The 23,225-nt window shown below is 44.2% G+C and overlaps 1 protein-coding gene across 1 annotated transcript in view; it reads right to left on the bottom strand.

Annotated features, from left to right (window-relative positions):
- Window positions 1–20,925, bottom strand: part of sntb1 (syntrophin, basic 1) — a 146,431-nt gene extending 125,506 nt beyond the window's left edge. Inside the window, exons 1-2 of the mRNA XM_068032556.1 lie at window positions 20,511–20,925; window positions 6,399–6,618 (exon numbers count right to left, since the gene is read on the bottom strand). Coding sequence (XP_067888657.1) covers window positions 6,399–6,618; window positions 20,511–20,798 — 508 coding nt within the window. The 5' untranslated portion in view covers window positions 20,799–20,925. The remainder of the gene's footprint in view (window positions 1–6,398; window positions 6,619–20,510) is intronic.
- Between the last annotated feature and the right edge of the window lie 2,300 nt (window positions 20,926–23,225).

The raw sequence follows: 23,225 nt of genomic DNA, 5'->3' as shown, positions 1-23,225 counted from the left end.
CGCCTCTGCCGCCCTTTATGTAGGGCAGGCGGGGGCGAAAAACGGCCCACCCACCCCAGGCCAATCAAGGCCCTTAAGTGGCCACCTAATGGCCAGTTAAGGGCCTTCGCCCACCTCCACGTGGATTTTATACATGGCAAGTGAGCGTCCTGGAGCCAGGAAAAGCCGCCTGGGAAAACCAGGGTGCCCGATGGAGGGCCGCCCCCACTACCCCAACCACCCCCCGCGCCCAACAAGCCCCCCCTTCCCCTCAACCGACCACCCTTGCCTCGCTGAGGTCCGACTGATTACCCCCAGCGAGGCAACCAAAACTTATCTAGCCTCCTGGCTCCTTGTCATCTTATATCTTCGGCTGGGCTGCAGTCCCAGCAGTGACCACCAATGTCAGTGACGCTGCTGGGACTAAGAGCTGCCAGCCCGCTGATTGGCCAGTAGCTCAATGAGGCAGGATTTTCTCCCTCAAGTGGTGGATGTCCCACCTCGGAACAATTAAAGCCTAAATACGGAACGGATCCCCAGGCGAGGCGGAAGCGGGTTCACCTCTGACTTTTATGTCGGAGGCCGGCTCCCGTCCGCCCACCATAAAATTCCAGCTATCATCTTACAATGTTTGTAAACAGAAATGGAGGATGGCTGCACCTTCCCGAATTGTTCTGCTCCACATTGGTGCATTTTATCAAATAGAAAATGCTACTTATTTTAGCATTAAAGGAATACTCCAGGATAATGTCTGGTGCTGGTGAAATATGGTCCAGAGTGTACTAACAGCAGCACTTTCCATAACACCAGGCACCTGAGCAGAGTACAGAATCACTTCTGCTGAAAACATTCTGATAACACCGCTATCTAAAAGAGCACAAAGTCAATTCCATGAACTGGAGCTCCTGCTGGGGAAGGAACGCCGGCTGTGATTTTTCCATCCATAATGGAATTCCATTTTTCCAGGATTTTGTCTTTCTCGTAGGATTTTGATAGAGTAAATGATAAATTAAGGTGAAACTGTTTCCACTGGCAGGAGTGTCAGTAACCAAAGTAATTGCCAAAAGAATCAGAGTGAAGATGGGGAGAATTATTTTTACCGAACAAGTTGCGATCTGCAATGTGCTGCCTGAAAGGGCGGTGGAAGCAGATTCAATTGTAACTTTCAAAAGGGAATTGGATAAATACTTGAAAAGGAAAACATTTGCAGGGCTCTGCGGGGAGAGCAGGGGGAGTGGGACTAATTGGATAACTCTTTCAAAGAGCTGGCAAAGGCACGATGGGCCAAATGGACTCCTTCTGGATCAACGATTCTATTGCAGATAAAGCTTGTTCCATTTACACAGAGGGCTTTGTTCCTAGATTCACTGCCACTTCTTCAAATCTTTGAAATGGGTGACATTTGAAACGTTGCTTTCAGCTAGTGGCATTCATTAGTAATAATCATAAACCTCAGGGGACTCGACGCTGCTGTAACTTTTACTGCAATAATAATCCTTCGTTGGAGAGAGGTGCAAGACTCATTGAACATTGGGTTTGATTAGCATTAATAAAAGGTTGACTGGTAACCTTCCCTTTGAACCCGGCCCATTTTCAGATTTTACTTCAACAAGAAAATCTCACTTTGGATTTGGGTTTAAAGAGACAGTGTCATTAGGCAAAATACTTCAGCGTATCTTTTCCATAGTTTGCAAAGAACATAATGGGATCATTCAATTGTAGACCTATAGAATCAGACCGCATAGAAGGAGGAGGCCATGGTGCCTGTGCTGACTCTTCGAAAGCGCTAACCAATTATTCCCACTCCCCCCTCGCTCTTTCCCCATAGCTCTGTGCATTTTTCCTTTTCAGTATTTATCCAGTTCCCTTTTGAAAGTTACAATTGAATCTGCTTCCACTGCCCTTTCATGCAGTGCATTCCAGATCACAACTCACAGCGTAGAAGAAGTGTCCTTGTGTCACCTCTGGTCCTTTTGCCAATCACCTTAAATCGGTGTCCTCTGGTTACCGGTCCTTCTGCCACTGGAAACTGTTTCTCCTTATTTAGAGCGTTCAAAAAGGAAGGTTACCAGTCAATCTTCTATTATTATTCATCAAACCCAACGATCATGTTTAATGAATCCTGCACCTCTCCCCAACGAATGATGCAAGATTGATCAAAATATACCATTGCTTGTGGTGTCATTAGGAATATATTGTGCAGTGCTTCTCAAGTTAGTCTGAAAATAGATCAGTTAAAATCAACATCATTGGTGTACGGCAGAGGGAAGGGGAGGGCATTCCACTTGACTGTCACTGAAAGATTACTCCTAGCTTTCCTTCTCTTATAAAATTGAACTCGGGCCAACCATTCAAATATATGTTTACAGTTAATGACTTTTTTTTAAAAAAAATATCACCACTTGAACATTGAAAGTACATAGAATTATAGACTCATTTAGCACAGGAGTCCATTTCAGCTCTTGGTGTTTGTCCGGCTCTCTCAACGAGCTAGTCAAATGAATCCCTTTCCCCTGCTCTTTCCCCATAGCGCTGGAAGTCAATCCTCTTCCAGTACATTCCCAACTATCTTCCGAAAGGTCTGACAGAATCTGCTTCCACCACACTTTCCGAGAGTGCGTTCCCTCTGTGTGAAAACATTTCCCCTCCAATTGTTTGCCAATTATCTTAAAATCAATGAACTCTGGTTACCAACCCACTTGCCAGAGGAAACAGTTTCTCTCTGCTTGACCCGAGAGCTTCCTTTCCCAACTCCAACAACCAACCATTGAGATAACATGGAAAGTAGGAAAAGAAATAGCAGGTCCTGAGCTTGGGCCAAATACTGAAGTGGATGAAACCAGCAAGTGATGTGAAGGAACCGTGCCGATAGCTACAGAATTCATGGGTCACTGGAAACGAGACAAGAAAAGCTCCCAATCTCTACTGCAAATATGTTGTGTGAAAGGAAAAGCACTGTGATAACAGGAGCAGCAAGCAAACTAGCAACCAAAGCATAATCTGCTTCTTCAGATGGGTTCCTATTATCTTGGTCAATAGAAATGGCACTTGTTTTTAATAATTGTGTAGCAAACAGGGGCATTTAACGTGGCACAACCCCAATTCATTATTTAGCTGTTCAGTAGCCGTATCTCGGTGGGTAGCACTCTCACATCTGAATCAGAAGGTTGCAGGTTGAAGTCCAGCACCAAAGATTTGAGCAGATAATTTAGGCTGACGCTCCTAGTTGAGTACTGAGGGAGTACAGCACTGTCAGAGGTGCTGTCTTTCAGATGCGATGTTAAATTAAGGCCCCATTTGCCCTCTAAGGTGCATGTAAGAGATCCCATGACACCATTTGAAGAGCAGAAAGTGCTTTTTGAGCCTTCAGTGAATTAATTAAAAAGACTTTCTACATTACAACAGTGACTATACTTCAAAAACTTCATTGGCTGTAAAGCACTTTGGGATGTCCTAAACTTGTGAAAGATGCTATAGAAATGCAAGTCTTTCTTTGCCTGTGGGGGAGTCCAAAACGGTGGTCATAAATATAAGAGAGTCACTAATAAATCCAATAGAGAATTCAGGAGAAACTTTCTCACCCAGAGTGTGATGAGAATGTGGAACTCCCTAAGACAGGGAGTGGTTGAGGTGAACAGCATAGATACATTTAAGGGGAAGCTGGATAAACACACGAGGGAGAAAGGAATAGAAGGGTATGCAGATAGGGGGAGATGAAGTCGGGTGTGAGGAAGTTCATGTGGAGTATTAACTGGCATAGACCTATTCAGCTGAATGGGCTGTTTCTCGATTGTAAATTCTGTGTAATTCAATATAATTCTTCTCTTTTTTTTTTAAACAAGGAGTGTGACTTGTTAAGCTACAATGGCTAGCACCAACAGGCTGTCTTGCTTAAGGGATTATGTTTAAAATATCCACTAGACGATGTGACAGAGTCTGCTGATAACTGCTTTGGGTGCTGGCAATATCATCTTCGAACAGGAGGAAGTAATAAAACAGCATGAGTATTTTTAGGATGCATGACTCCAATGTAAAGCATTTCTCCCCAGCTACTCGCCTTGACAAAGAGTGGTGTACTGCAGCCTGAAGTACAGAACTCTAATATACCAGCTTCTTTACATCAGCTTATCAGAAAATGAAGCACTTTTTGAAGTGCAGTCACCGTTTTAATATAGGAAACACAATGGCCAATTTGTACAAGGCAATGAGATAATTTCCTGATAATCAGCTTTTTTTTTTGTGTTGCTGACTGAGGGATAAATAAATATTGGTCCAAGGACAACACGCCTGTTCTTCTGTAAATCATTCAGATCCTTCAAACGGCATCTGAGAGAACAAACAGGACCTCAGTTAACATGTCAGCTGGTAGACAGCACCTCTGACAAGGCAGTGCTCAATACTGCACTGGAAATATCTGCCTAGACTTTAGGCTCACATCTCTGCAGCGGGACTTAAATCCACAACCTCCAGAGTCAGAGGTGAGAGCATTACCCACTGAGCCATGGCTGATACCAGCAATCACCAGCAGCACTTTAAAAATAGCTAGATATCACTCTAGCTGCGCCCTCATTGAAAGTGACTTTCAGGTCAACAGTGGTTTAATTTTTTGCCAGCTATTCTACAAGTGGCAATTGAGTGGGGAGTTCTTTCCCAGAATTTAAAGGGGAGAAAAAAAGAAATGATTTGATTTTAATTTCACAAAATAAGCCTCTACAATCAGCTGTGCTTTCTTTGTCTTCCTTCCTCTGTTCAAAACCTCAGAATGGGTAGCACTGAAGTGTTAACCACTTTTGTTTGTCATTTAAACTACTATAATCAGCCTGATTGATGCTTAAGAGGTCTACTGCACAACCAGAGCTTCATTTACCACTCACTTTAATGCCGTAGAACACAACTCAAAACTCAGAAGATCTGAACACATCTCTCACAGATCACCTAACCTTTCCACCCGGCACGTTCCTGCAGCACCAACAATTTTCTGCTCATTTTGATTTTAAAAAGTTTTGCGTCTGAAATAAATCTACACTTTATTATTTTGCAGAACCCTCCCCCAACCCCCACCTGTAATCTCACTTCGCGCAAAGACATTCCTAGGCGTTGCTGAGGTCAACAAACCACTGGATTTGAGTTCACATTTCTTCAGCTGTAACTTATTTTGCTGAGTTACAATATAACCCGTATAGCGTGACACTGCACGTTCAACACTGCAAACAGGAATCTGGTTCTGGAATGGCTCCACAAAGGAGTATAGCAGCTCTTTTATCCATGAACTATCATTTTGGTCTATCTCCAAAATAACATGAAACAGCAAATGTCAAAATGAAGCTAAAGTCTCATCATCATGGACACAAACTAAAACATTAGCTTAGTTTGATACTAACTAAGCACCTTCCAAAAGGTTTAATACTTTTTTTTTCAAACTATTAGATTTTTACAGCACTTTATTAATTAGTAGCTTAATGGCGAACAGCATGGCCTGGTATTCATTGAAAGAGATGCTACGATGTTGTTTTGTGGACGGTATTGATCCAGAATTGGACATTTTAATACTCAGATCCTGCTGTAGCTCAGTGGGCAGCACACTTACCCGAGACTGAAAGCTGTTGGTTCAAAATGCCCCTCTGCAGACTTGAGCACAAAAATCCAGGCTGGCGCTTCCCAGTGCAGTACTTGAGGGAGTGCTGCACTGTTGCAGGTGCCGTCTCTCAGATGAGATGTTGAACAGGGCGTCCGTCCTCTCAGGAGGATGTAAAAATTCCCAGGACGCCATTTTGAAGCAGCACAGGGAAGCTCTCCCTGGTGTCTTGAACAATATTCATCCTGCAATCAACATCACGAAAAGCAGGTGGATCTGGTCTTGATCACATTTCTGGGGTTTTTTGGGAGCTTGCTGTGCACAAATTGGCTGTTGCATTTCCCACGTTACAGCAGTGACTGAGCTTCAGAAAGTACTTCATTGGCTGTGAAGAGCTTTGCGACACCCTAAGGATGTGGGAGGTGCTATATAAATGCAAGCCTTTCTTTCCCAGACATTTGACAAGACTGCAGTGATACAAGGCTCGATATTTTACGAATCTCATTTCGATTTACTCAACCAGTCCTACAAACTTCCCAGCGATATCGTCGGCGTGTTGGGACTCAACAAAAAAGAAACCTCAAAGCTCACACCAATATTTCATTACGAGGGAACAACAACCCTACAGTTCACTTCATAGATAATTAATAATTAATATTCACTCAGTGTCTTTGACGAACCAAGGGTTAAGATTTAAGCTGAATTTTTAAAACAAAAGACTTGGGTTAAAACAAACCTCCCCCACTCCCCCCAAACGCAGACTTGCTGCCAGCTGGAAAGAATTAAAGAAACACTGACTCGGATTAGGTCAGGTATTGCTAGGAATGAGGAAGTGCTAACTTACCCTCCAGGAGGACCTCTTTGCCAGCTCTCTTCAACACTTGCACTGCCTCATCATGCGTCGCATCTCTCAGGTCCACTGCATTCACAGATAAGATGGCGTCCCCCACATATAGAGCCTCGGTCTTGTCGGCTGCCAGACCTTTGAAGATCTTTGAGATCAGGATTGGCATCTTGTTTTCCCTGCCTCCCTTGATGCTGATCCCCAGGCCCCCGACTTCGTGCTTGAAGGAGAAAAGAAGGTGCCATTACCTTGGGGATCAATGAAGATCACAGTCGCACCCTCCCTAGATTACTGGAATCCCACAACATATTCCTATCCGTTGCCCACTCTAGCTCAGTGCTTAGCACTCCTGCCTCTGTGTCAGAAACAATGTGGGTTCAAGCCCCACTTCAGAGATTCGAGTATTAAATCTACTCTGGCCTGACACTCCAGAACAGTACTGAGGGAGTGCAGCACTGTCAGTGGTGCTGTGGTTTGGATCAGATGTTAAACCAAACCCATTTTAACTTACGTTTTAAACTTTTACAAAAACAACTTGTATTTATGTAGTGCCTTGAACTTAGTAAAACGTCCCAAGGTGCTTCCCTGGAGCAATTATCAGAGAACATTTGGCCACAGAACGTGATATTAGGACAGGTGACCACAAATTTGGTCGGGGGGTAGGTTTTAAAAGGAGCATCTTACAGGAGGAGAGAGCGGTGCAGAGGTTTAGGGGAGGAATTCCAGAGGTTAGGGCCCTGGCAGGTGAAGGTACGGCCACCAACAGTGGAACAAAGAAAATCGGGGATCCACAACAGGCCAGAATTACAGGAGTCCAGAGATCTCGGAGCGTTGTAGGGCTGGAGGAAGTTACAAAGATAGGGAGGGCCGAGGCCATAGAGCTATTGTTGTGTGACGGACTATTCCAGATCACCCAGATTAGGCCAGATATTGAAACACTAGGCAACAGCCACCGTTCCTTCAACTAAATTCTTGCAGTTCTTTTGCAAAAATTATCTGTGTCATTATTGTGCTATGCAGGCACAAGAAGAGCACTAATTGAGGCTCTCTCTTGATGTTAGGTTATTCCAGATAATACAAACCCTCTGAGACCAAGAACAAACAAGCTACTTTGGCCCTTGTATCAACACTGCTCCCAGTGTAACCCCTGGCACGGAAGTGTAGTAGGTGAATGTCCTCCCACAAGAACTTTGAAATCCAAATGTACAACGCCTTCAGACATTACATATCTGTGAGTGTAAAACTGTAAGTGTAAATTTTAAAAATACAGGATTGTAAGAGTTACCCACACACCAGGACTTCATCAACAAGTTTGAAAGTAAACAAATGAAGCACAGTGCAGATTGACCAGAATGATACCAGGGCTAAAAGGGTTAAATTATGAGAACAGCTTGCATAGACTATGCTTGTATTCCCTTGAGCGTAGTGATCTAATTGAGGTGTTTATGATTAAAGGAGTTGACAGAGTAAACAGAGAAACATCGAAAATTTACAGCAAAGAAGGAGGCCATTCAACCCATTGTGTCTGTGCTGGCCAAAAACAAGCAATCCAGCTGAATCCCACTTTTCAGCTCTTGGTCCATAGCCCTGTGGGCTACAACACTTCAAGTGCATGTTCAAATATTTTTTAAATGCAATTCGGGTTTCTCCCTCTACCACCCTTTCAAGCAGTGAGTTCCAGATCCCCATCACCCTCTGGGTGAAAAGATTTCCCCTCAATTCCCCACTAATCCTTCTACTAATTACTTGAAATCTATGCCCCTGGTTATTGAGCTCCCTGACCAGGGAAATAGACCCTTCCTACCCACTCTAGGTCGGTCAATTTTATACACCTCAATAAAATAGTGAGAAACTACTTCCACTGGTGGGGGAGTCCAGAACAAGGGGGCGTAATTTTAAAAGCTGGAGCAAATTGGTATAGGGTAAATAAGATTAGAGAGTTAAATGTGTGGCTCAAAGATTGGTGTGGGAGAAATGGGTTTCAATTCATGGGGCACTGGCACCAGTACTGGGGAAAGTGACTGTTGTACCGCTGGGACGGCCTTCACCTGAACCATGCTGGGACCAGTGTTCCGGCGAGTTGTATAACTATGGCGATGGAGGGGGCTTTAAACTAATTAGTGGGGGGGTGGAGGGATCAAGTGAGGGAAAAACTGATAATTTAGAGGGGGAGGAGAAGGCAAGAGAGCAAGATAGCAATAAGGGAATTGATAATCGGAGTGTGGCAGGAAGGGAAGATTGAAGGGAAGCAAAACTAGTAACAGGAAGTAGAAAAATTAGTAAGCAAAATTAGAAGACAGATGAAGCAAAGGCAGAATAATGTTAAAAAGACAAAGTAAAAGGACACTCTATCTGAATGCACGCAGCATCTGCAACAAGGTAGATGATTTGAAGGCACAAATAGAGGTAAATGGGTATGATTTAATTGCCATTACGCAGATGTGATTACAGGGTGACTAAGACTGGGAACTGAATATTCAAGGTTAATCGTCATTTAGGAAGGATTGGCGAAAAGGAAAAGGAGGTGGGGTAGTGCTTTTAGCAAGGGACGAAAGCAGTACATTAGTGACAGAGGATCTTAGATTGAAGAATCAAGATGTAGAATCAGTTTGAGGGGAGCTAAGTAACAGCAAGGGGCAGCAAACATTGGTGGTAGTTGTTTATAGGCCAAACAGTAGTAATAATGCTAGACACAGTATAAATCAGGAAATTAGAGGTGCATGTAGCATGGGTAATACAGTAATAATGGGCGAATTCAATTTACATATAGACTGGGTAAACATTATCAACACTAATGCTGTGGAGGATGAATTCCTGGAGTGTGTGCGAGATGTGTTTCTGGAATAGTATGTTGAAGAACCAACTAGGGATAGGACTATTTCAGATTTAGTATTATGTAATGAGAAAGGGCTAATTAATAACCTTGCTGTAAAGGAGCCTTTGGGAAATAGTGACCATAATATGATAGAATTTTACATTAAGTTTGAAAGTGATATAGTTCATTCTGAAACTAGGGTCTTAAGTCTGAACAAAGGAAACTATGAAGGTATGAGGGGCAAGTTGGCTATGGTGGACTGCAAAAATACACTAAAAGATTTGACAGTAGACGGGCAATGGCGAGTATTTAAAGAAGTATTACATGGTCTACAACAAAGATACATTCCTCTAAGACACAAAAACCCAGAAGAACCAGTGGATGTGGTGTATTTAGATTTTCAGAAGGCTTTGATAAGGCCCCACACAGAGGGTTAGAAAACAAAATTAGAGCACATGGGATTGGGGGTAATATACTGGTATGAATTCAGAATTGGTTAACAGACAGAAAACAGAGAGTAAGAATAAACGGGTCATTCTCAGAATGGCAGGCTGTTACTAGTGGGGTATCGCAAGGATCAGTGCTGGGGCCACAGCTGTTCACTATCTATATAAATGATTTGGATGTGGGGACCAAATGTAATCTTTCCAAATTTGCTGATTACACAAAACTAGGTGGGACTGTAAATTGCGAGGAGGATGCAAGGAGGCTTCACTGGGACTTGAACAGGCTAAGTGAATGAGCAAGAACTTGGCAGATGGAATATAATGTGAATATGTTTGAAGTTATCCATTTTGGTAGAAAAAACAGAAAGACAGATGTCCGGAAAACCCTGTATGCCAAATGGGACATATTAATTACATCGGTTGGAAACTTACCTTAGACTTGCAATGGAAAAAAATCCTACAAGTCAATTTTTAAAAACACTAGCAGCCAAAATGGCCACTGCAATTTACATTTGAAACACCAGGAGATTGGACTAGAGACAAAGAGTCTAACAGAAGCTCAGCCAGAACGGAGTAGATTAGCCAGATGATCCTCATTAGCGAGTCATTGGAAGTCATCCTGAGGCATTCATGAGTGGAGACGTCCCTCCGGGGGGTCCACACTGGCAATCCCACCTAAGAGGGGTTTTGGGTTTTAGACCTTGGACCTCTTTTTGATAGAACCATGTGACAGCTTGCTCATCTCTGAAGAAACTGGAAGTTTTGTCTCACAGACAGGAGACAGGCAGTAACTGAGTATACAGCAATGAAGCAGGCGGCTGCTCCCTTGTGTGTGTGTCTCTCTCACCCCAGAAAATATCAAGGAAAGAACTGGCCATGACTCTGGACCCTCCAAGCCTACAGACCTCTACAGCCAGCAACCAGGGGAAGAGAAACAACGACCAAGTCTGCCTTCAGGAGCCCTGAGCAAAGCAAGCCAACCAAAGTGCACTTCGACCAGTGAGGACTTCAAGAATACAGCTTCCGCCAAGGACTACAGGATTTACAGACTGTATTTAAGTTCCATTTATTCTAGACTATAATCCAACCACCAAATCGGTTTTCCTCTGTAACCTATTTGTGTGCGTGTGATTCTCGTGTGAATGTGTGCGTGAATGTGTAATGTCTTTTAGAATGTTAAGTCTAATAAACTTACCTCTTTCTTGTTTAAACTCAAGAAAACCCCTGTCCGATTGGTTCTTTTGCAATCACATTAGAGGAACAAGGTAAAACACTCACGGAGGTGGTAAGCACAACCACTGTTTTTAGAAAAGGAATAAACCCTATTGTGGTCAAACAAGAGGAAGGGTGAAAGGGATGCATGAAACCCCCCTCTTCACCTGGCCGGAACACACAGTATTTCTTAAATGGGGAGAGATTGGGAAGTGTTGATGTCTAAAGGTACCTGGGTGTCCTTGTTCATGAGTCACTAAAAGCTAGCATGCAGGTGCAGCAAGCAATTAGGAAGGCAAATGGTATGTTGGCCTTCATCACAATGGAATTGAGTACAGGAGTAAAGAAGTCTCGCTGCAATTGTATAGCACCTTGGTGAGACCACACCTGGAGTATTGTGTACAGTTTTGGTCTCCTCATCTAAGGAAGGATATACTAGACATAGAGCAAGAGTGCAACGGAGGTTCACCAGACTAATCCATGGGATGGTGTGATTGTCTTATGAGGAGAATTGAGGAAACTGGGCCTGTATTCTCTGGAGTTTCGAAGAATGAGAGGTGATCTCATTGAAACTTACAAAATTCTTACAGGGAGTGACAGGGCAGATGTGGATAGGATGTTTCCCCTGGCTGGTGAGTCTAGAACCAGGGGACATAGTCTCAGAATAAGGATTAGGCCATTTAAGACACAGATGAGGAGCAATTTCTTCACTCAGAGGGTGGTGAATCTTTGCAATTCTCTACCTCAGAGGGCAGTGGAAGCTCAATCATCGAGCATGTTCAAGACAGAAATCGATAGATATCTGGATACCAATGACATCAAGGGATATGGGGATCGCACAGGAAAGTGGCATTGAGATAGATGATCAGCTATGATCTAATTGAATGGCGGAGCGGGCTCGACAGGCTGAATGGCCTACTCCTGCACCTATGTTGCTATGTGGTGTACCTCAAAGATCGGTGCTGGGACCCTTGCTGTTTGTAATGTACATTAATGATTTAGACGTGAATATAGGAGGTATGATCAGTAAGTTCACAGATGACACAAAAATTGGTGGTGTCGTAAATAGTGAGGAGGAAAGCCTGAGATTACAGGACGATATAGATGGGCTGGTAAGATGGGTGGAGCTGAGGCAAGGAATTTAATCCCGAGAAGTGTGAGGTGATGCATTTTGGGAGGACTAACAAGACAAGGGAATATACAATGGATGGTAGGACTCTAGGAAGTACAGAAGGTCAGAAGGAACTTGGTGTACTTATCCATAAATCACTGAAGGCAGCAGCACAGGTAGATAAGGTGGTTAGGAAAGCATATGGGATACTTGCCTTTATTAGCCGAGGCAAAGAATATAAGAGCAGGGAGGTTATGATGGAGCTGTATAAAATGCTAGTTAGGCCACAGTTGGAGTACTGTGTACAGTTCTGGTCGTCACACTATAGGAAGGATGTGATTGCACTGGAGAGGGTGCAGAGGAGATTCACCAGGATGTTGCCTGGGCTGGAGCATTTCAGCTATGAAGACAGACTGAAAAGGCTAGGGTTGTTTTCCTTAGAGCAGAGAAGGCTGAAGGGGGACATGATTGAGGTATACAAAATTATGAGGGGCATTGATAGGTTAGATAGGAAGAAACTTTTTCCCTTAGTGGAGGGGTCAATAATCAGGGGGCATAGATTTAAGGTAAGGGGCAGGACGTTTAGGGGGGATTTGAGGAAAAGTTTTTTCACCCAGAGGGTGGTTGGAATCTGGAACGCACTGCCTGAAGAGGTGGTAGAGGCAGGAACCCTCACAACATTTAAGAAGTATTTAGACGAGCACTTGAAATGCCATAGCATACAGGGCTACGGGCCAAGTGTGGGAAAATGGGATTAGAATAGATAGGTGCTTGATGGCCGGCACAGACACGAAGGGCCAAAGGGACTGTTTCTGTGCTGTATAACTCTATGACTTTATGTTTCCTATATTGCTAAAATTAGAGCCAGGCTGTTCAGAGGTGATATCAGGAAGCACATCTTCTCACAAAGGGTAGGGGAAATCGAACTCTCTTCCCCAAAAAACTGCTGAGAATTGGTGAATTGAAAATATCAAAACTGATAAGATTTTGTTGGATAAGGGTATTAAGGAATATGGAACGAAGGTGGCTAGAAGGAGTTAAGATATAGATTAGCTATGATCTAATTCAAGATGGAACCAGCTCAAACAGCTGAATGGCCTCCTGCTGTTCCCTATTGAATGCTGAAAATCTGCATTAAAATAGAAAATTCTGGAAGTATGCATATATGTTTTATTTTTTTTATTAATTCATAAGATGTAGACGTCGCTAGCAAGGCCAGCATTTATTGCCCATCCCTAATTGCTCGAGAAGGTGGTGGTGAGCTGCCTTCTTGAACTGCTGCAGTTGTGGTGTAGGTACACCCACAGTCCTGATAGGAAGGGAGTTCCAGGATTTTGACCCAGCGACAGTGAAGGAACAGCGATAAAGTTCCAAGTCAGGTTGGTGTGTGACTTGGAGGGGAACTTGCAGGTGGTGGTGTTCCCACGCAACTGCTGCCCTTGTCCTAGGTGCTAGAGGTCACGGGTTTGGAAGGTGCTGTCTAAGGAGCCTTGGTGAGTTGCTGCAATGCATCTTGTAGATGGTACACACTGCTGCCACTGTACGTCGGTGGTGAAGGGAGTGGATATTTGTGGACGGGGTGCCAATTAAGCAGGCTTTGTCCTGGATGGTGTTGAGCTTCTTCAGTGTTGCTGGAGCTGCACCCATCCAGGCAAGTGAAGAGTATCCCATCACACTCCTGACTTGTGCCTTGTAGATGATGGACAGGCTTTGGGGATTCAGGAGGCGAGTTACTTGTCACAGAATCCCCAGCCTCTGACCTGCACTTGTAGCCATGGGATTTATGTGGCTGCTCCAGTTTCATTTCTGATCAATGGTGACCCCAGGATGTTGGTGGTAGGAGATTCAGCGATGGTAATGCCATTGAATGTCAAGGGGAGATGGTTAGATTTCCTCTTATTGGAGATGGTCATTGCCTGGCACTTGCGTGGTGCAAATATTAATTGCCACTTATCAGCCCGAATGCTGTCCAGGTCTTGCTGCATTTCTACACGGACTGCTTCAGTATTTGAGGAGTGGCGAATGGTGCTGAACATTATGCAATCATCATAATCCACTTCTGACCTTTTGATGGTGGGAAGGTCATTGATGAAGCAGCTCAAGACGGTTGGGCCTAGGACACTACCCTGAGGAACCTCTATAGTGATGTCTTGGAACTGAGATGTTTGACCTCCAACAATCACAATCACAAACATCTTTCTTTGCGCTAGGTATGACTCCAACGAATGGAGAGTTTTTCCCCCAATTCCCATTGACTCCAGTTTTGCTAGGGCTCCTTGATGCCATACTCCGTCAAATGCTGCCTTGATGTCAAGGGCAGTCACTCTCACCTCACCTCTTGAATTCAGCTTTTTTGTCCATGTTTGGACCAAGGCTGTAATGAGGTCTAGAGCTGAATGGCCCTGACGGAACCCAAACTGAGCATCGGTGAGCAGGTTGTTGCTGTTTAAGTGCCACTTGACAGCACTGTTAACGATACCTTTCATTACTTTGCTGATGATCGAGAGTAGACTGATGGGGTAGTAATTGGCTGGATTGGACTTGTCCCGCTTTTTGAGGACAGAACATACCTGGGTAGGTGCCAGTGTTGTAGCTGTACTGGAACAGCTTGGCTAGGGGTGCGGCTAGTTCTGGAGCACAAATCTTCAGTACTACTGCTGGGATGTTGTCAGGGCCCATAGCCTTTGCTGTATCCAGCACCTTCAGCCATTTCCTGATATCACTTGGAGTGAATCAACTTGGCTGAAGACTGGCATCTGCGAGCTGGGGACCTGAGGAGGAGGAGGCCGAGATGGATCATCCACTCATTAAGAAATAGACTTGTGAGAGGTCCTGTGAGTTGACCAGGACAAGTCTCCAGGACATGTTTGTTAATACAGTTTGCTTATGGCTTACTTTTAAAATGTGACTATCGTGCTATCTGAAATCTACATACAATGGCTCCCAAAGTCCTGATGCTTGACTTTTGATCTTATAAGAAACAATTTGGATCTATCCGGAATGAATAATAAAGTAACTACTATCTGAAAGTTTGGCCCTGATTTTAACTGCCCCACCTGATGGAAACTGGGCGGGGCGCAGTTAAAATAATGCAAGTCACTTACTCGTCTCCCATCCTGCTTCCTGCCTGATGTGTCCCCATATTAACCTACAAGGAGGAAGTGGGGTCTTGTTTTAAATATGCTGATTGAGTACAATGACGTCTACAAGACCTGCAATATTAACTTGAGGCCTGAGTGGAGGAGGGGCCCGATCCTGGTCCAATTTTGGAGCTGGATCCTGGGATAATGCTACTGGCAGTCAGATCCCGGGCAGGACAGGCCCTGAAGGTGAATTTTAACATTTTATTTAGGTTCGTTTTGGGCCAGGAGGGGCAGCAATTCTCCCCGGTTCTCACATTGGGCCTCTCTTGCCCTGCACTACCTCACTCCCGATCTTTGACAGATCCTTCCCCCTCCCCACCCCTCCAGATGACAGCCAGAGGCTCACCCCCATCTCCCCTGATCACTGTCAACAGCCATCACCAACCCCCACGCCCTCTTCCTAGCCCAGAACCTTCCACCCTCCCTCCCACTGACTGCTGTTCACACAGCTTCCCAGCTGCAGCCTGCTGTCGCTAGTCACTCCCTGCTAGGAACACCGGAACAAGAAGAGGCCACTTAGCCCCTCAGAGGCCATTTAGCCCTCAAGCTTGTTCATGGCTAATCTGTGACCCAACTCCATCTAAATGCCTTTGTCCCTTAACACCTATGACTATACAAAAATCTATCAATCTCAGATTGGGCGGCACAGTGGCGCAGTGGTTAGCACTGCAGCCTCACAGCTCCAGCGACCCGGGTTCAATTCTGGGTACTGCCTGTGTGGAGTTTGCAAGTTCTCTCTGTGTCTGCGTGGGTTTCCTCCGGGTGCTCCGGTTTCCTCCCACAGCCAAAAGACTTGCAGGTTGATAGGTAAATTGGCCATTATAAATTGCCCCTAGTATCGGTAGGTGGTAGGGGAATATAGGGACAGGTGAGGATGTGGTAGAAATATGGGATTAGTGTAGGATTAGTATAATTGGGTGGTTAATGGTCGGCACAGACTTGGTGGGCCGAAGGGCCTGTTTCAGTGCTGTATCTCTAAATCTAAATCATAAATCTAAAAATTGATCAAGCATCAAAAGCTGTTTGTGGAAGAGTGTTCCAAACTTCTACCACCCTTTGTGTGAAGATGTGTTTCCCGATTTCACTCCTGAAAGATTTGGCTATAATTTTTCCTAGACTTCCCAACTAGCTGAAATAGTTTCTATCTACCCTATCTGTTCCCCTTAATATCTTTAAAAACTTTGATCAAATCACATCCCCCCCCCCACACTCCCCCTCCCTACACTCCTACCACTAGCCGCTTGCTCCTGCCCACTCACCAGGCTGGGCTGGGACTCTGCTGAGATTTATTAAAATGAGGTCCTTCATCTAAGCCTGGCAGGGCCTCCCTATTCCCAACCTTGCTGGATTCAGCACTTACGAACAGGTTCCTCCTGCACTGTGCCTGCTCTTTATAAGTTAAGGCCTTTCAGTGTGTAAGTAAATAGGGCCCATTGAATGCATAATAGCTCGTCAGTCTTTATCTTTATGCAAGTCCCTTCTGGAACTTATTAACCAGAACTTGCAGTGCTGATTTGCTCTAAGGGTAGTCCATGTCTGCACGTCATGTAAACTGATGATGGGCCAAGTGGATCAAATGTCAGTAGGAGAATAATTAGGGGACAGTGATCATTATATCGTAAGGTTTCGGTTGATTATGGAAAAGGACAAAGAACAATCTAGAGTAAGAATAGTTAACTGGGGAAAAGCCAACTTCAATGGATTAAGAATGGATCTGGGCCAAATAAATTGGAATCAAAGGTTGGCAGGAAGAACGGTAGCTGAATGGTACCTTCAAAGAAGAGATAGTTCAGGTACAACCAAGGTATGTTCCTTCAAAGGGGAAAGATAGGACAAATAAATTCAGAGCTCCCTGGATACCAAAAGAGATAGAGATTATGAAGGAGAAAAAGTATGCTTATGACAGATGTTAGCTGGATAATATAAAGGAGAACCAGGCTGAATATAGAAAGATCAGAGGGGAAGTGAAAAAGCAAATAAGAGAAGCAAAGAGGGAGTATGAAAAGAGACTGGCAGCTAACATAAAAGAGAATGCCAAAGTCTTCTATAGGTATATAAATAGTAAAAATGGGGTAAAAGGAGGAGCAAGGCCGATTAGGGACCAAAAAGGGAATTTACACATGGAAGCAGGGGGAATAGCTGAGGTACTAAATGAATACTTTTCATCTGGCTTTACCAAGGAAGAAGATGCTACCCAGGCCACAGTGAAAGAGGAGGTAATTAAAACACTAGCAGGATTTAAAATTGATAAGAATGGAGGTATTAGATAGGCTGTCTATACTTAAAGCTGATAAAGCACCAGGACCAGATGAGATGCATCAAGGATACTGAGGGAAGTGAGAGTGAAAATTGTGGAAGCTGTGGCCATAATTTTCCAGTCTTCCTTAGACTCAGGGATGGTGCCAGAGGATTGGAGAATTGCAAATGCTACACCCTTGTTCAAAAAAGGGTGTAAAGATAAGCCCAGCAACTACAGGCCAGTCAGTTTAACTTTGGTGGTGGGGAAACCTCTAGAAACAATAATTCAGGACAAAATTAATAGACACATGGACAAATGCAGGTTAATTAAGGAAAGGCGACACAAATTTGTTAAGGGAAAATCGTGTTTAACTAACTTACTGGAGTTTTTTTTGAAGAGGTAACAGAGAGGGTTGATAAGGACAATGCTGTTGATGTGGTGTCCATGGAATTCCAAAAGGCGTTCGATACAGTGCCACACAACAGACTTGTGAGCAAAGTTATGGCTCATGGAATAAATGGGACAGTAGCAACATGGACATGAAATTGGCTGAGTGACAGGAAACAGTAGTGGTTAATAAATGTTTTTCGGACTGGAGGAAGGTCTGTAGTGGAGTTCCCCAGGGGTCAGTGTTGGACCCTTGCTTTTCCTGATATATTTTAATGACTTAGACCTTGGTGTACAGGGCACAACTTCAAAGATATGAAAGTTGGAAGCATTGTGAACTGTGAGGGGGATAGTGTAGAACTTCAAAAAAGGACATAGAAAAGTTGGTGGAATGGGCAGACAAGTAGCAGATGAAGTTCAATGTGGAGAAATATGAAGTGATTCATTTTGGTAGGAAGAACATAGAGAGACAATATAAAATAAAGGGTACAATTCTAAAGGGGGGACAGGAGCAGAGGGGCCTGGGTGTATATGTGCATAAGTTATTGAAGGTGGCAGGACAGGTTGATTCAGCAGTTAATAAAGCAAACAGTATCATAGGCTTTATTAACAGGGGCATAAAAAACAAGAGCAAGGAAGTTATGTTGAACTTGTATAAGACACTAGTTCGGCCTCCGCTGGAGTACTGCATCCAGTTCTGGGTGCTGCATTTTAGGAAAGATGTGAGGGCACTGGAGAGAGTACGGAAAAGATTCACGAGAATGGTTCCAGGGATGAAGATAAATTGGAGAAGTTAGGACTGTTTTCCTTGAGAGGTGATCTGATAGAGGTATTCAAAATCATGAGGGGTCTGGAGAGAGTACATAGGGAAAATCTGTTCCCACTCGTGAAAGGATCGGGAACGAGAGGGCACAGATTTAAAGTAATTGGCAAAAGAAGCAAAAGTGACATTAGGAAAAACTTTTTCATGCAGCAAGCAATTAAGGTCTGGAATGCGCTGCCTGAGACTGTGGTGGTGGCAGGTTCAATCGAGGCATTCAAAAGGGAAGTAGAGAGTTATCTGAAAAGGAAGAACGTGCAGGGTTACAGGGAGAAGGCGGGGAAGTGGCACTAGGCGATTTGCTCATTTGGAGAGCCAGTGCAGTCATGATGGGGCGAATGGCCTCCTTCTGTGTTGTCGCAATTGTGATTTAACTTCCTTTACTATCATTGGCTCCTTGAGACTAGAAGCAGAAATCACTTAGTGCCGAGATAAACAACAGAACTGTTTGTAATAAGAAAATTCTTTAACAGTTGGAGTTTTTGGTCAAATCAAAAAGAAAGTAACATTCACTTCCTCAGGGATCGTTAACAAATCCTCCATGGGGATGTACGTATTTTCCAACTTTCCTGTATCAGGGTTAGTGATGGAAGAAAGCCAATGCTAACTGTTTCATTGGCAGGATAGTGTAGTGTTTAGGTTATTAGCAACCTTAGAGGCCTGGACTTGTAATCTAGTGGAACACAAGATCAAATCTCAGCTTTCAAAAAAATAAGCCTAAAAATTAAAAGCTGGGGATGGAGTGAGAGCTGCCATGAAGCTGCTGTAAACTGGTTCACTACTGTCCCTTTGGAGGTAAGAAACCTGCTCTCCTGACCCGGTCTGGAACTAGAAGTGACTCCAGTCCCACATTCAACATGGTTAACTCTTAACTGCCCACTTAAGTGATTTAACAGTCCCCTCAGATGCATCACCTTAGTAGGGCAATCAATGTCAGCCCAAGGGCCAATTTCTTTTTTAAATCTACAGACAGGCAACTCTTCACCAAGCCCTATCATGTTATAGCTGACTTTGATTACTGTTGCAACATTTTATTTTACAAAGCTAATGTGAATGACCTTGGGACGTTGCAAGCGCTGCATCAATGCAAGTCACCTTATAAATAAACGTGGAGGTGTCTATTTCTAAATCTCTCTGCACTTTCCAAACAAAGGGGAGCGATTCAGCAGTCGGAGGGTTAACTACGACTTGTCCAGCTCTTGTGGGATTGCCTGGTGACAGACTGCAGCGACTGTTAATCATTACCCTGCACAGAGTCTTTAAAAAAAGAACACCGAGAAGGCAAAACACGTGAAATAAAAAAGAAATAAAAAAATCGGACTCTTCGAACTAATTCTGAGCAGAGAATAAAAGGTCGGGGGGTGGGGAAATCACGGTAACATCCAGAAGTTGCTGGGAATGCGGAAAGACTTACAGTCGAAGCCCGGTACGCAGTCTTAAAAAAAACTTTTTACAGAAACGATATGTTACCGCTGGAACTTCCATAAAGCGCAAACCTCATCTTCTAACCCGAGACTGTAAGAGGCATATATAAGATGCAAGGACTTCTAAAGCGTGGGCTAAATCAGATATTAATTAGAAAGCACTGGCGTTTCCTTTTTGGGAAGAAAAGTTTGATGTGGTCAAGGGCTAGAAACGGGTCAGAGTGAGTAGATAATGAGATCTGAAGCAGTGACGTGTTAACAATGCAGTTGCTGTACAGTTCCTGGGTTGTCAGTGGGAATGGGGGACAGATAGTCAAAAGAAAGCAAAGAGTGAAATGCCACCTTGTGCGAGAAACACTCAAACTTTCTGCTCATGGTAACTTGAAGCTTGCAAGTGCTTACACAAGTCTGTTAAATGTCAAAAAAAATGTTACATGCTCGAACTCAAACAGCGAGGGAAGGGGGATTACAGTCACCACTCTGACTGCTCCTCATTCTCTCTCAGATAGAAGTACCTTGATGACCCTGACGCTTCGCTTCTTGTTGCTGATGCTCTCGGGGATTTGTTCCGGGAGCTCGGTGTAGGCATTGCGGATCCCGCTGGCTTTCGGACTGCGGGATCCGGGCTGAGGACTCTGCGAGCCGGCTCCGTTGGTGAGACCATTCCAGGCGGCGGGGTCCCCGGGCTGCTCGCAGCTCAGAATGAGATTCTCCTGGTTCAGAGTGGCCAACACACGGTGCCAACTGTCCCTGACTAAAACTTCCAGCAGCCCACTTCTCTGCAGCCTGCTGACTAACGCCATCTTTGTCGCATTCTTAAAATACCAGGACTTCAATCTGAGAGAGACTGGAGCCCTTCGTGGGGGAGGGAGGAGGGTGGGGGCTGAAATGACTTGTTCCTCTCCCTCTCGCCCTCTTAATGCCAACAAATTCTTCTGCTCAAATCGTGTTTTGGGGTGGAGCCAAAGGACAAGTTAGACAACAAAAAAAAAATAATTTTGCTTTTATTGAAATAATTATCTCCACCCACTCTGTGATGTGTGCTGGAGAGAAGAAGCATAGAATACAACAGAATAAAGTTACATCCCCTCAATAGACTCAAAGACCCAGTCTTCAACTCTGGTTTAAAGTGTGGATCGTCCATCATGTGTAAGTTAAAGGAAGATCAGAGGAATTGATAATTGGATTCAATTATAGATCTTTGATTTGAGTGACCCTTAAAACAATACGTGAGAAGTGGGGCAGGGAATGTCCAACCGGCATTTCACTCCTTTTATTGGCCCAAAGAAGGGTCAAACAATACAAGATTGCAAGCACTGCAATAAGAGCAGAAAATGTTGGAAACCGCCTGTGGGGGCAGAAAGTTAACCTTTAATCAGAATTGGGAAAATGTGGAGCTACGGAGCAAAGGTATACACCGGCATAAAAACACACAAAAACATAGTTTATCATATCTTTTTTTGAAAATGACGCCCCAAAATACAAAGCCAAAAGATCAGACTCTGACCCTGGCATTGCTGCCTTGGGCACACAGAGAAATCAAAGCGCCCCACTTGTATTAAAGAGCAAGAGAAAGTTGACCTCCGTCTTAAATAAATGCTGTTCCTCCTCTCACTTCGGGAGCACATGAGAACCTGGACGCCTAAGAGTGCAGATGGACCATTCTCAATTATATATAATGTTCATTCTCAAAGTCTTGAATACTTGATGCAAGATGTAGTGTTCTGCTCTCCACACAGTGAACCAAGCGCAAATACAATTCATACTCCATGGAAAGGCAGAGAATTGTTTGGCATGAAAGTTTTTTTTGTTAGCAGATTTCCGATTGTCATTTACTTAAGAATTACTTCTATAAAGGAAATGGCGACACCAAGTGGCTTGAGAAGAGAGGGCAAGACGCAGGAACGGCGCAAGAGGGGCTGGAGAGACCCTGAAGGATAGGAGGCAGGAACAAAGAACAAAGAAAATTACAGCACAGGAACAGGACCTTCGGCCCTCCAAGCCTGCGCCGATCCAGATCCTCTATCTAAACCTGTTGCCTATTTTCTAAGGGTCTGTATCTCTTTGCTTCCTGCCCATTCATGTATCTGTCTAGATACATCTTAAAAGACGCTATCGTGCCCGTGTCTACCACCTCCGCTGGCAACGCGTTCCAGGCACCCACCACCCTCTGCGTAAAGAACTTTCCACGCATATCCCCCCTAAACTTTTCCCCTCTCACTTTGAACTCATGACCCCTAGTAATTGAATCCCCCACTCTGGGAAAAATCTTCTTGCTATCCACCCTGTCTATACCTCTCATGATTTTGTACACCTCAATCAGGTCCCCCCTCAACCTCCGTCTTTCTAATGAAAATAATCCTAATCTGCTCAACCTCTCTTCATAGCTAGCGCCCTCCATACCAGGCAACATCCTGGTGAACCTCCTCTGCACCCTCTCCAAAGCATCTACATCCTTTTGATAATGTGGCGACCAGAACTGCACGCAGTATTCCAAATGTGGCCAAACCAAAGTCTTATACAACTGTAACATGACCTACCAACCCTTGTACTCAATACCCCGTCCGATGAAGGAAAGCATGCCGTATGCCTTCTTGACCACTCTATTGACCTGCGTTGCCACCTTCAGGGAACAATGGACCTGAACACCCAAATCTCTCTGTACATCAATTTTCCCCAGGACTTTTCCATTTATTGTATAGTTCACTCTTGAATTGGATCTTCCAAAATGCATCACCTCGCATTTGCCCTGATTGAACTCCATCTGCCATTTCTCTGCCCAACTCTCCAATCTATTTATATTCTGCTGAATTCTCTGACAGTCCCCTTCACTATCTGCTACTCCACCAATCTTAGTGTTGTCTGCAAACTTGCTAATCAGACCACCTATACTTTCCTCCAAATCATTTATGTTACTTACCACCTTGAAGTATTGTGTCCCATTCCGGGCACCACACTTTAGGAAAGATGTTAAGGCATTAGAGAGGGTGCAGAAAAGATTTACAGGATGGTTCCAGGGATGAGAGACTTCAGTTAGATGGATAGATTGGAGAACCTGGGGCTGTTCTCCTTAGAGGTGAGAGGAGGCAAAAGCAAACGTTAGCATTTCAGGTCTGTGACCTTTCATCAGAACTGGAAAAAGTTGAGATGTAACAGGTTTTAGGCAAGTGCAGAGCAGGGAATGGGGGACGCGGAAAAGAACAAAAGTGAAAGTCTGTAATAGGGTGGAG

The sequence above is a fragment of the Heterodontus francisci genome, chromosome 5, assembly GCF_036365525.1.
Source record: "Heterodontus francisci isolate sHetFra1 chromosome 5, sHetFra1.hap1, whole genome shotgun sequence".
In the NCBI taxonomy this organism is placed as follows: Eukaryota; Metazoa; Chordata; class Chondrichthyes; order Heterodontiformes; family Heterodontidae; genus Heterodontus; species Heterodontus francisci.
This window is presented reverse-complemented; position numbering and strand designations above follow the sequence as displayed.